Consider the following 14412-nt stretch of genomic DNA (forward strand, 5'->3'; position numbering starts at 1 on the left):
GATTCAGCGAGGGTGGATTCGGCCGGTAGGGCTCGATTCGATCGTGAGGGAACGGTCGGTTACCACCTTGATAGCAAGATCGAGCGGGTGGCTTGGTTCAGGATATTGGTGTAGCATCAAAGGTTTAAATGTACTTGCACGTTGTTCGTCTTCTTGTTGGTGTTGTTTGCTTCGCGATGTCGCGACCCTCTGCGCCCACATGCGCACAAGGAAACCCCAGGCTAAACCTCGGAAGTTGTCTCGTCCCAGGTCGCAACAGCGGTGCCAAGTGCGCGTGTCGCCACAGGTCAGGACCAGACCCTGTTGGCGATAATTCGCCAGACAAGATCACCCGAAAGCTCAGAGCAGACCCTGTCAGCGATAATTCGCCAGGGGTGTTTGCTCGAAATTCTCGGAAAATCCCCGTCATCGAATCCTCCTAGATCGGGATCCGTCGTCTTTCTCGAGCGGACGTTGTTGGCGAAATATCCGAGACGGTGATTATTCGACGATTTCGGCTGGCCGCTGGATTGGCTGCTCATCCTGCCGCACTCCATTAGCGACAGCTTTGTCAGTAGACTTGAACTCGTATTTTTCACCCTTACGGCGAATGCAGATGTAGACCTCAGCGTCATATGCCTGGTGAACTTCGAAGCTGTTCTTTTTAAAAGTATACCATCTTTTCATAAAGTTTTCATTACTTCGGTCTCTCTTATTTACCTTGGCATTCTTACCAGCAGCCGTTGTCAAATCATACGGGATAGCACCGTGATCAATAGCCATCGTTGGAGTATGGAGTTGAAGAGGCTGGGGCTGGCAATCCCGATGCTCTAGGGTATATATACCTAACCAGCTTGCTATGGGTGCCAGAAATGGCACCAGCATCCAAGGCCCAAGCCCAAGGGTCCAGCTTTGTGTAAGCAGGGAGCTGTTTTCAGCCTCCTGGTTGCTTTGAATCGGACCTGATGCTATTTGTGGGCCACCTGACACCCCCAGTCAATAGCAAGCACGTCACATGGGCAGGACCTGTACGCCTCGCAAACAGTCTCAAGGCAGGCTGTTACATACACGATCATCGCTTTGCCCTAGACAACAGGAACAGGTCTGCGGTGGTGATAAACTTGTTTAAAAAAAAAAAAAAAAAAGGAAGCTCTGGCCTCCGTAGCTCTGCGCAGCTTGTGAGGCCAATGCGATTCCCGAGTAGTGGTTGGTGGAGAGCTGTTCAATCTTTGACAGAACATCGAAGTGGGTCTATTAGGGGGTAATTGTCGGATACGAGGGAGGTCAGTCAAGATGAATGATGATCTCAAGATGGAGAATAGATTAGTGATTGATTCAACTCTGTCTCGTCGTCTTCGTCCTTCCTCGTCCTCATTATATTCGACGAGACGAGGCTGTGATACAAGACCTGCCGGACCTGCAACAGATCTGTAATACCACTCTGACTCTTGTGGTGCACTCTTGTGACAATCTGGGTAGAGGCATATGCAACAGTAATCAGGCTACTCGTAGCCACTTCTGGAAATCAGATAATCAGAGTAATCAGGCTACTAGTAGATCAGGGGGTAATCAGGCTACTCGTAGCCACTCCTAGAAATCAGATAATTAGAGTAATCGGGCTACTAGTAGCCACTAGATTAGGAAGTAATCAGGCTACTCGTAGCCACTTCTGGAAATCAGATAATCAGAGTAATCAGGCTACTAGTAGCCACTAGATTAGGGAGTAATCAGGCTACTTGTAGCCACTTCTGGAAATCAGATAATCAGGGTAATCAAGCTACTAGTAGCCACTCTTGGATATGTACAGGAGACCGGTCCCCTACGGGGTCCGCCAATTGTTAGACAGCGCGCCCTCACTAGGTAACTGATGATGAAAGATGATATTGGGATGATCTTGAGTGTATTAATCAGGTTCCTTGTCTTCGTCCTCCTTGTTCTTCGTTCTCCCTCGTTGTCTTTGTATCTGAGGGAGCAAGGCCAAGATACTAGACCCGCTGATCCTGCAACAGATCTGTAACGCTGTTCTGACAATTAAGGTATCATGGGGTGACATCTTCCCTTGAGGTGGCTGCCTGTGTAACATCATCATGCATGCCACTTCTCCAACACCAATGCCTTTTCGAAATGAGCCGAGCCCTTGAGAAGCCGTCTGTGTTGCGTGCCTAATTCGCTTGAATGTAACTAGTGGCCCAGGCTTCTTAAGTAAATTGATTTGCTTGGCTGGCAGCCTCTTAGGGCAAGGATGGTCGCGTGCAGAGCTTAGGATGCTGTTGCGAAGCGCCAGTAGAGGACTAAGAGCCAACCGATGGCCAATGGAGGACGAGGCGTTAGAGGAGCTTCAGCTCTTAACGGCAGGATAGGCATAAATCGCGAATATTTATCTGTTTCAGTAATGCGCTAGGAGATGAGATTTTGTGGTTGAGTTGACTTGACTGTGGTTATGTAAGCTAGGGGAATGGCTCCCCCAGAGAGAGAACTTCCAATCCAGCCACATGCTCATCAACCCTATTCTTAAGCCAAGATGCCAGTCGCGGTTTGTTCGTTGCCAAGGCGAAGTCGCCCAACTCCCAAGAGCTATCAGGCCGAACTGGGTATCCACCTCTACCCCTTTGTTAAAAAGGTGACTGATGGAATCGTAGAGCAAAGGCGGTCCGGCGGCGAGAGTGACCTTGGGACGGGCGCTCGGCGCGCATTACCGCAACTAGCACCAACCCGCCCTGCCACTTTGAACCCAGAGCCTCTTTCGGACACCTTGGGGGCTTGCGGGGTCTTGATAACGTACGGACATTGTCGCGCCCTTGTTTTTGTTTTCTCCCCTACTTCCTCGTATTCCTCCTTGTGGCTAGTGATTGTGGTGGCGCAGTCTGGTCCATCGCGACGCGGGGTTGGCCGATACGTTGGCGATGGCAGACCGGTGAGAGTAGCGGCCGATACGGACGACAGTCGACCTAGCGGGTATTAGCGGCCGATACGGGATAGCATATCGGTCGGAATCTATAAACGGAAGGATACAGAAAAACAGACCGATACGGGCCCAGGCCAGCTCCAGCGTCCGCCGACCTTGCGCCACCGCTGTATCGGCCGGACCCCACATTGACCCCACAGCTACCGACCGTGCGCCATCGCTGTATCGACCGGGTTCCATATCGGCTCTTTCAAGGTCGGTGCATGCAATGGCTGATGTGGAGCCCGGCTGATACAGCGGTGGCGCAAGGTCGGTGGGCGTGGGGTCGGCCTGGTTAGTATCGGTCGAGTTTTCTGTATCCTTCCATTTATAGATTCCGACCGACACGACACACCGTATCGACCGCTTATATCTGCCAAGTCGACTGTCGTCCGTATCGGCCGCTGCTCCTGTCGGCCTGGCATCGCTATAATATCGGCCAAACCCGCATTGGTCGCCGTTCAAACGACGACAACAATTGAAACCAAACAGCCCATCGCCACGCAAGTCAATCGCGTCAGTGATGATTGTTTCTCCCGCGATACCATCGGCATCCAGCCCGTGCTCAATGCCATGTTTAGAAGACAGGCCCATCAGCGACTGATTGCAACATGTCGACTACGGTCTCCCAGCCCGCGAGACCCTCGCATTGCAGCGGATTACAGTGCCAGCAGGTTACAGTGCCAGCAGGTTGCCATGCCGGCAGATTATCTTGCTGGCAGGCCATATTGTTCTAGAAAGTTCCAGCGAGTTACCATGTCTCCGGATTACAATGATAGTAGATTACACTGACAGCAGGTTGCAATGACAGCAGGCTACCATGCCAGCAGGTCATATTGTTCTCAGGTTCAGGTTCAGGTTCTATTCCTACTCGGTTTTAGCCGCCATTCCCCAGCAGCCATGCCCGGTAAGCGGGGTTTGGCCGGCAGCCGAAGCGCCCCGAATGTTTATCCGTTGCGCCCCACTTCGCCAAACGCCAACTGGCGTTTGGCCAGCCGCCTCCAGACTTCCCACTTCTCTCCTTAAACCTCTATCTACAACTGGCTGGCAACCTCTGTAGATCGCGGTTCTAAATACTAATATACATATGATTTTAGGCTCTTACGGGGCGAGTCATACGCTCCGTGTATGTGTCCTCCTACCTACAGTCTCCCCCAGTGCTCAGCTTCGTCTGATTACGAACTGGTCCTGAATTGCCCAAGGACCTGGGTTTGTTCCATGAATTTGACGACCTTTGCTGCTACTTTGCGTTCGCTCAGTAAGTCATATTGTTCTCGAAAGTTCCGGCGAGTTACCAGGTCAGTGTCACGAACTCACGTGATCACGTGTCAACCGGTGGGTCACGTGCGCTAGCGCACCTGACACCATCTACTTGCCCTTGGGATTGTGGCAGACTGGTTTTGATCTTTTTGCGCAAAACCGAGTAGGAATAGAACCTGAACCTGAACCTGAACCTGATCTTTTTGCGCTACGTCTTGCATCTAGACTCGACCCCTACTACCAATTGACCTCGATCGACTACGATCCCTCACAGTCAGCAGATTACCTTGCCAGCAGTTCGATGTTATGTTGCAGATCGAACAGCTCCGCCGTAATCCTATTGGCCTCACAAGCTGCTCCTCGCTACAGGGATCCATTTCAGCTGCTGAGACCCCCCCGCACCGAAATTCCGCAAAGATGTTGCTGCCTGAGGCCGCTACCCAAATAATCTGCCTCGGCTGCTTCACTACCAACACTTTGGTCGACAGTGTCTCAGCCGGTATCTGAGCGAGCAACATCAACATCCCAGCCAACGCCGATGCGAGGGACGTAAGAACTACGCAGCTCCATCCAAGGACACGCAAGTCAATCGAGTCGGTAACGATTCTTTCTTCCGTAAAGACCATTGCCGTCATTTTCACGCTCAGTACCATGGTCTCCAGTGCAGACCCATCAGGGACTGGCTGCGCGACATGCCGACCGCGATCTCAGAGCCAGTGATGACTTCGCATGACCCGGTCCCCTTCATCATTCCACAAGAGGTAAGCACACGCTTCCCATACTCAGATCGACTCATCTAACGAATGCATGGTCAGCTTTTAAGCGCAGTACCCAGGATATCTTCGCCTCTCGTTCGTCTTCCATCCGAGTTGCTCCTCAACCTCTTCTCCCACGTCACCGATCCCATAGACCAACTCTGCTTAGCACTCACCTGCAGACGTCTACTCCAGATTTCTTCATTCCTAGTCGTGAAGATTCCCTCCGTGGCGAAGCACAAATATCTCCCCCCGCCGCTCTGCCCTCGAATGCTCTCGTTGCTGAGAAGGCTGGCCCCTTTAGATGCGCGCGGGCGGCCGAAGCGAACATCAGCGCTCTGTTGCGATTGTTTACGGTACCGGCCTACCAAGAAGAGTTACTGGAAGAAAGATGGCAAGAGATACACCGTCGTGAAGCCGGGAATAGGCGCATGGGAGATTTGGGACAGCAGAGTATCGGCGTGGACATCCAGGTTTTCGTTTCAATGTCCAGCCTGCTGGCTCAAAGAGAGAATGGTGATACTAGAGCGGGCTGGCAAATTTCAGCAGCCTCTATCGTGAACTATTTCGTTTCTAATCACCAACTACTGGCACCTTGGGGGTTCAGCTTAACAATACGAAATAACATCATTTGAGTCCAAGACCTTGAAATAAGTGATTTTGTTGCCACCATCTAGGTGAGTGGATACGTCATACTTCTCCTTGGGATGTTGAGTCAGTGACTCCTTCCATCAGTCGTCGAAGGGCTTCGCTTCGCACTTGTCTGCTCGACATGTTTTGGTACGGTCGACTGTATGACACCTGTTCATGGGATATTGGCTCCAAGACTATGAACGGCCCGGGATCTGCGCGCCCACGAGAGCGATCCACTTCCGCCCGGCGACGGAAGCATCCTGCCCTGTCGAAGAAGCCAAATACCTGTCCATTCGAGTTTCTTGCACGACCTATTCGAATATTCTGATGTCTTATCGGCGCTGGTACGACTGTGCCACCTGAGCCCTTCAACCCCCTAGTTGCTTTTGTTCTTCGGCCTGGAAGTTTGCGATGGAGCCGGGTGGGTTCATTCCCCTTATGTTTATGAATTCTGCCATTGGTTGCGGTGAGGTTTGGCGTTGGAGTCTTATCCGTCCCGCGGTCGAGCCGTCGTGGAAACGCCCCGAGGCAGACGACGTCGTCTCTGGATTCTTCGACAGCATAAGACTCTCCTGACGAACATGTTGGAGTCTGAGAGTAGGTTACAGCGGTCGGAATGCTGGTAGCGACCGCTTGTTTCGAAGACCGAGCGCAATGGCCACGACCCATTATATTCGATTTTGACGCGTGTAGCCCTCAATATGGAGTTGTATTGAAAGAGGATTGGTCGTTCTTTGCTAGGCAGCAGGGCGTGGTGTACGAGGACGGCGATTGTATTCTTCGGGGACGTAACATCGAACGGATTCCTGCAGCGGTCAGGCAACTTCATCCAAGATCCCTCTTAACCCCTGCCGCCTCGTGGAGGAGAATGAAAGATCGTGCAGCACGAGTATTCCCGATGGCTTGCAATGGTTTACGGGTAGGTGCGCGAGCTGACTTACCTCTGCCCGTATTGATGAGGGATGTAACGAAGCGTGACCGAAACCATCCAAAGTGGAGTAGCAACTTCTCCTCTCTTTCAATGTCTGGATTGGATGGGGTAAACTATGGGCCGCCACCAGTGTCATATCTCTAACACAATTTTGGTTAGTTGGGCTGGCTAGGTCTCCGGCCCGCTCGGGACGCTATCACTCAGTTGGTGGGCCGATGCTGACAACAGAGGCATCCCCCTCATTCTTATGCACCTGCTCTTCTGCTGTTCCTATCGCCACGTTCTTTCCCTTCACATTCATTACAGGACCATGCCGAATCAATCTGCGGAAGTTGTAACAACGCCCGAGGCGTCGACACCGGTCGCTGCCCATGCAAGGTCTCCGTCGAAGTCCCCATCGAGATCTCCCCCGGGTCAGAACGAACTGGTCCCCGCAGATGATTTTGATGTACACTCTCAAGGCCCCTCTTGCATCGAGGAGAATACTTACTTTTTGGTAGTATGATCCTCAGGGCGATGCTGACTCATCCCTTGGGGACGACGCGTCAGTGAGCCTCTTGACAGCACATATTATACGCTTCTAACAGGCCTCAGCGAGAGCTCAACTGCCTCAGTTTCTGCTAGCATCCTCGAGTACCGTCGGAGTCAGGGGCGCACGTACCACAGCGACCAGTTCACCTCCAATTACTTTTTCCCCAACGACGATCAACAACTAGAGTCCATGGACTTGACGTGCGGCTTTGTATCCCGAGACGCAACGAATGCGATTTTAATCAAACAAACAGGCACCACTACTTGACACTTCTTTTGGACAACGAACTGTTTCTTGCTCCTGTAAAGACAGACGCCATACAGGTGGGATATTTCTGCAAAATTTGAAACCGGTTGGAGGCATTTGGGCTGATTTTTACAATGCTTTTTGTAGCAAGTTCTAGATGTTGGTACCGGAAGTGGTGAGTTCTTGACCGTTCCTCATTTGGATGCCCACTGACGGCTTCACAGGTATCTGGGCCATGTACGACAGCCAAACATGACAGTGTATACCGCCTGCTTACAGACTTTAGTGAATTCGCCGATCGATACCCCAGCACGGAAGTGATTGGCACAGACCTCTCCCCTTGCCAGCCCCAATGGGTCCCCCCGAATGTCCGCTTCGAAATTGACGATGCGATCCAACCATGGACATGGAAGGAAAATTACTTCGACTTTATCCATATTCGATACCTCTTTGGCGCCATCAAGGACTGGAACACTCTATTCAAGGAGGCATACCGCTGCTGTGCTCCAGGAGGCTGGGTCCAGTCGGGAGAGGCCGACGTCACGTTCCGCAGTGATGATGGAACTACCGAGTTGGAACCTGTATTCGAAACCTATCAGAAGCTCTTTGAAAATGGTGGCAAGATTCTAGGCAACTCCTTTTTCGTGCACGACTTGCAGCGAAAAGCGTTTGAAGAGGCTGGCTTTGAAGATGTCAAAACGGTAGACTACAAGGTAGGTTTCTTCAGAACTTGGTCGCAGTTGACTGAAATTGTATTCTGCAGTTTCCTATTGGCGGTTGGCCCAAGGACCCGAAACTCGCTGAGATTGGTCGATTCGTTAAGCTTACGCTAGAGAATGACTTGGAGGGTAAGACAGCCGACCCTTTTGCTGTCGACAAACTTCTCACGCCTTATAGGTTATACTCTTATGATGTGGCACGATGTTGTCCAGTGGCCCAAAGACGAGTATCAGGTGTTTCTCATGCGCCTGCGCAGAGCGATACGCAACCCCAAGGTACATAGCTACATGACTGTGCGTTACGTCTACGCCCGCAAGTAGGCTGGCTACGTAGTTGGGTAGGTGTGTGAAGGAACTCACCCTGTCCATGATGTCATACTAAGAAACTAGAGTTTAGGCCGATACAGGATCACATGAGTTGGGACGGAGAAGCTGGCACTCGTGTGCTGGCGCACGTAGATTAGCACGCTAACACTGGCACGTGTGAACGTGAACGAGTGTGTTCATTATATCAGCATGAGTATAACGGCGCAACGTACATGTTAGCGCACCTTCGAGGGTGACGCCCCGTCGGGCCTTTAGAAGAGGATTGGAGTCAGCCCTGCCTCTTTCCGCTCCCCTGCTTGTGGACATCGCAGGTGAAGCACCCCACCTGACGGTGCCTTGGGGATGTGGTCCACGGGGTGATTCAGCGAGGGTGTGTTCGGCCGGTCGGGTTCGATTAGGTCGCGAGGGAACGGTTGTTTACCCCATCTTGATGCCAAGATAGAGCGAGTGACTTGATTCAGAATGCCATTGTAGTGTTGGCGGTTTAAATGTACTTGCATTTTCTTTGTGTCGGTGTTGTTTGGTTCGCGATGTCGAGACCGTCCGCGCCACATGCGCTGAGCCAACCGTCCAATTTCTTATCGATAAGATATCACAGCTTAGGCAGCCTCCCCACAGCCGGATAAATGCTATCGACACGTGATCAGTGAATCAAAACGTCAGGCAACAATGTTAACACACTCAAAGGGGACATCGGCCACAGTTTCTATATAATCAAGAATCATGCCGTCTTTTCCACATTCTAAGTCTAACAAACATACTTTCTATCACGGTATACCTCATTCTTCTATTAAATGCCTGAAGCCACGCCTAGAACGCAGCAAGCGTCACATGTCGCAGCAATCGTCATCGTGCCGTCCGGTCCCCGGAAGGCGACAAAGCCGAAATCCCCTTGCCTGATGATAAACGTCGCCGGGTCGTTGCGCATCTTAGGACGGGTCGATCGTGGTGGAAATTGACGGGAGGATAGGCGTCGAGGGCGAGGAGGGGATATGCGTTGTGCGAGCCTTAGGATATCCATCATTCTCTGATCATTATTTGCTCTGACGTTTTGCTCTGTTTGTCGATTTGTTGTGGCCATTGCGATGTTGCGTGATGCGTGAAAAGTTGGTTGCGAGATTCTGAGCAGAGATCAGAGCGAGCGACCTCGTTTAAATAACATGAATTACTCTCATCTTAGCCATGTGGCGCTAGTTTCGAATACGGACAAAAAGAGCGAAAACTGTTGGCTCTAACGCACTCTAAAAGCACTTGGTCATGGATAGAACCAACAGCAAACTGTGGATATTTCCTTGTCCCCAACACGCCAACACAAACCTCAGATGATGCCACAAGAAGCTGGCACTTACTGGGTTGGTGTCTGATCTAGCTAGATGCACGCCAACAAACCAGATTAGCTTTAGCCCGGGAACCCCTGCGCTAAATCCAGGGATATGACTTTAGTGGATGGCGTGACAGGAACAGGCTAAAGTTATCCACTGCTGGCCCTTTCCTCTCTCGACCATCGCTTCCTTGCCGCCTCGCGGTGATGGTTGTCAGCTTCCGGCCCGCCCTGCCTCCCCCTCTGTCTCTGACATGACCATTGTCACAAGCTATCCTTATAGAAACTTAGGGCCAAAGCGAAACTAAACAATGTATTTCTTAAATCTCTTCTATACCAATAGGACTGCTCTGCTCGAGCGGCTAAGTCTCGGGTATTTTCTTATCTAGATAAGAATACATGGTTTAAATTTGTTGCAACCAACCCGAGACTCTTTGGGCTACGGGATCAACCGTCAATCCGGCTGCAACACAAGAGGCCCCAGTTTTGGGACCTCGCAATATGCTAGCCCAGGTTATGAGATAGCACATTGTGTCCTGGACCAGCTTTTGGGCACATGATATCACAGCACAGAATTTAGGACAGAATATGATATCCGAGTACATTCAGTATCCCAGTATATTCCTTCACAGTACATTCAATATCACAGCACAATTATTCACAGCACACGCCCATTAGACCCCGGCCTTATTGTGTCAGGCTCGCCCGCAAGGACTGCGCCTCAGCAGCAAAAACGTCCTTCTCATGCTTTCCTGGCCCCCATTTCCTCTTCCGATTTCGTCTGTTGACGTTGATGGGTCCGAGAGGTTGTCGGGCATGCAGTTCCGCCAGCATCAAATCCACGATCATGCATCTGCCAGTGCGCTTATCGTAGAGCACGTTGCGTGGCTCAGCATCGCGGTGGAGGACTCCATGCTGATGTAATCGACCGAGTGCAGTAAGAATCTCCTTGACGACATTTGTATTGACTTCCCTCAATCCTTTCAACACTGGTCGCCCGCCATAACTGAGGAACATGAAGTCTTCGTACACGCCGCAGTTGAAGTAATAGGGCTTGATGAGGTCAACAACACCGAGGCAGACCGGAACGAACTTCCCCTGAAGGTCCCGGAGATGACTGTATATCTTGTTCTCGTAGAGTAGATGCTCAGCATCCATTGCCTCTACCCCTTTCGCCACAAGTGTGTAGCCATGCGACGAGAGGCAGAATTTGAAGAGTGACCCACGTGAACCAGACAAGTAGAGCGGCACGCAATCAGCATCCTTTCCGCGATCAACTGCTAGTTGATCCCGTGCCAGTTGGAGAAACTCGCGCCGGTTGATGTGCGCATTGCCATGATCCGCCAAGTTGGGGCATTTCTGGTCCATTGGGTCACCAAACGCGAGCCCACGGAGACACTCGTGCGTGCAGTACAGTCGATCTTGTATGTTTGGTCGCACGTTGGTGCCCTCTTGCGAGGCTGTGTTTCCATCGTGCCCCTGCATCTCGCTCGATCCGATGCCTGTTGATGTGGTGGTCGAGGCACCTCCGTGACTAACGCCTGGGTTTGGCGTTGGGCTTGGGCTCTCGTCGTCATCATCGTCGCTGTCGTCACCACTGGGTTGCTGCGCCCCGTCCTGAGGTGGCAAGCATCGGGAGCGTGTCCGGATTGGAGAGCGTACAAACCCTTTCCACCGTTGCGCCTTGTAAGTAGTCTCGCGTCGCGGCTTCCGATCTGTTTCCGGGATGCTTCGCAATACGTCCTCGTACTCCACGGCCCATGTATCGAGATCCTCAGCAGCGTCATGCCAGGCTTGACAGGGTGGCGGCGATCGGATGGCCTGAAGCACAAAGGCAAAGGCTTGCGCAACAGCAGTGCGATGGAGCCGAGTCTCGTCATCATCTTGAACGTCTAGGCTTGGCACGCAGACGGAGTAGTAGACACAGGAAGGGTCGTCCGGGATGCGGAGGAAAACATATGCCTCCCCGGTGTCGATGTACCCATACTGGATCCCTTTGCCTATCATGTAGGAGAAGAGCTGGGTCACGACGGCAGTAGCAAGTCGCCTCGCTGCGAATTCATATCCCTCGCCCTCCTGGTTGATCACGTCACGATCCGGCCGGATCTCCGAGACCAGCCCAGTAACGATCTCGTCGCGTCTCAACTTATGTGGCGCCTTGTACTCGATCGCAACGGCAGGGATATTTTGTTCGTCAGAGGCCCGGTATATGCAGAACTGATCTGCTCGGTTGCCCTTCCCCCGTGCCTTGCGTCGACGTCGAGTCAACCGGCTGGGCGGTCTGGAACCAATCGACACTTGCTCCATCGATTCAGAGAGGGAGTCGTCGGTAATACCGAGGTTCGTGTGGCTTTCGAAAGTCACCGTCCCATCAAGGCCGAGATGACTCCTCAGCGACGAGTCGTTGTACGTCGCGTCCATCAGCTTCTGGACGGCATTTTCCACAACGTCTCGCTCGCTATTTCGGAGTCCAATCTCGCTGCTGACCGGGCGAAGCAGGGACCTCACATAGTCCAACTGATGTCGAGATGGAAAGGCGGCTTGGGAAGAAAAGGAGGGACTGAAGGAAAGCTCATCCCAGACATGTTCTTGTTCCCTTGCGAATGTGGCCCACGGGATGATTCGTTGAGGATAAATTCGCCCAGTCGGGTTTGTCGTGTCCCCTTGTGTCGTCAAGGAACGGTCGGTTATTATTTCGATAGCAAGGCTGAGCGAATGACATGTCTCGAGATATGGTTGGAGTGTCAATGGTCGCGATGCGTCTGCGAGTTTCTCGGCTTCTTCGCGTCGGCGTTGCTCTTCTTCGCGTCGGCGTTGCTCTTCTTCGCGTCGGCGTTGCTCTTCTTCGCGTCGGCGTTGCTCTTCTTCGCGTCGGCGTTGCTCTTCTTCGCGTCGGCGTTGCTCTTCTTCGCGTCGGCGTTGCTCTTCTTCGCGTCGGCGTTGTTCTTTTTCTCGTTGGTGTTGTTCCTTGAGGGCGCGGCCTTCGGCGGCTTCACGTCGTCGTTGCTCCTCTTCGCGTAGGCGTTGCTCCTCCCGTAGCTGCTCTCGCAGCCTCTCAAGTTCTCCCATGGAGGCTGATGGATTTGCGCAAGAGGGAGCGGGTGATCGGCGTCGAGAACTGGCTTGTTGTTTTGAGACGCTGGATAAGGGAAAAACATCGGGACAACAGAACAAGTCCTGTCCAGAGAACTAAGTTATCATAAGCGGGTCGGTCCACACAGCCACATCGAAGGCCGAAATGTGGGGCTTGCCCAAGTCCGGTGTCGGGATTTTCAACTCACTCACATGTGATCAGCCCTTGGGCCAACCCCTGCTGGAAGCGCCATGTTTACGACAAGGTCATTTTAGAACAATTGTTGGGCTGCAGTAAGGGTAGCACCTATTTTGGCCGTTTCATTACTGCTGCATATCCAATATGTCCACGCGTTCTTGTCTGTCCTTCAGTGCTTTAGCCGCTCAGCCCAATTCAGGGACCCTCCACTCCCTTGATGACGCGGCCTCCCGCTAGGTTGCACCGGAGGTTCGAGAACCGGGGGTAGCAAGTTCCAGGTCCTGTCCCAGAGGCTGCTGTTCTGCTCGAGCGGCTAAGTCTCGGGTATTTTCTTATCTAGATAAGAGTACGCGGTTTAAGATCTGACCTTGAATCCGGCCGCAACACAACAGGTCCCAGTTCTGGCTTGACAAGTACACCAGCGACATCGAACGCCTGGAGCCATAGCACGACAAGTTGTGGCAGGAGCGTCGACAAAAAGATCCTGAGACCTCACGAGAGCAGAGTTCGAAGCGAGGCGAATCTACCTGTCAACCCAGGAGGATCCAAAGCGTTTGCGTATTCCTAAGGCGAAGCGGATATCGATGTTGAAACACGGCACGGAGAAATTACTTGCTGCGAAGCGACGGTTGGAGCAGGCCCAAAGCCGATCATTCCTCATTGTACAATTTGTTCGGGCCACATTCGGCTATGCGGGTGCAAAGAGAGATGCTGCTCGTCACCGCGTCCTTGTGCACTGGGTTCTGGATCAGGTCCCTCTGATTGAGGCTGAGATGAGCCCGTGCAAAGCGAATAGACGACTTCGATCTGGTGGACGAGGGGCGACGAAGAGGAGGCTCACCACCGACGAAGAGCCTCCGGAGAGACAAAACCCGTAAAGGGTGAGGATTGACCTTGAAGAACCGAGGCTGGCCAGCGCGAGGGTCCCGTCAAAAGCCACAAAGACGCAGCCGGAGCCCCGCATTGTGATGGACCAGGAAGCGGCTCAAGGTTCGCACCAGGATGACGTTCAGGCAATGCCGCAAGGACCCCGCCGCAGCGCACGTATTGCGGCGAATCGAGACGCTTCCAGGATAGGCCTTGAGCCTGGCATCTCTCGACCAAGAACACGCTCAAGGTCTGGAGCAACACCAGCGCAACCGCCAAGGTCTAATTCGCCAATTGAGGACACGAAAGCTCATACGGCGGGGAGACGGTCGCGAGGCAAGAGTCAATGTGGTGCAGCTAAACCCAACCGGAGGTCGCAGAGGTGTCGGCAGCGAAGGGGTGGCTGATGAGGGATCCTTGGTTTAAGTAGCCTAATAATAGCAACGTCGCCTGTGCCTGGATCTGCAGAACAGATAAGTAGGCTGGCAGTAGAGGTATTCAGACTCGGGCAGAGGGGGAAGCAGTTCTGTAAGGACACCAGTCGACCAGACAAGAGAGTCCTGACAGAGGTGGCTTCCTGCTGAAGCAAGAAGAGGGAACACCTGTATTGTAGTCTGTACGCTGCAT

The 14412-nt window shown here is 52.6% G+C and overlaps 2 protein-coding genes across 2 annotated transcripts; one reads left to right on the plus strand and one right to left on the minus strand.

Annotated features, from left to right (window-relative positions):
- Positions 1–6768: 6768 nt before the first annotated feature.
- On the plus strand, positions 6769–8320 carry NCS54_01098600 (Tam methyltransferase; the record flags this gene model as incomplete). Its single annotated transcript, XM_053156273.1, has 9 exons — positions 6769–6950; positions 7003–7046; positions 7097–7234; positions 7288–7357; positions 7428–7455; positions 7505–7517; positions 7567–7993; positions 8044–8128; positions 8178–8320. Exons 1-9 carry the CDS (start codon positions 6813–6815, stop codon positions 8318–8320), a joined length of 1086 nt encoding a protein of 361 aa, XP_053012248.1. The 5' UTR covers positions 6769–6812.
- A 2014-nt stretch (positions 8321–10334) lies between these two features.
- Positions 10335–12785, minus strand: NCS54_01098700 (Protein kinase domain-containing protein; the record flags this gene model as incomplete). Its single annotated transcript, XM_053156274.1, has 1 exon — positions 10335–12785. The coding sequence occupies exon 1, from the start codon at positions 12714–12716 to the stop codon at positions 10335–10337; it is 2382 nt and encodes a 793-aa protein (XP_053012249.1). The 5' UTR covers positions 12717–12785.
- Positions 12786–14412: the final 1627 nt, after the last annotated feature.

The sequence above is a fragment of the Fusarium falciforme genome, chromosome 9 (genome assembly GCF_026873545.1).
Source record: "Fusarium falciforme chromosome 9, complete sequence".
NCBI classification, from domain to species: domain Eukaryota; kingdom Fungi; phylum Ascomycota; class Sordariomycetes; order Hypocreales; family Nectriaceae; genus Fusarium; species Fusarium falciforme.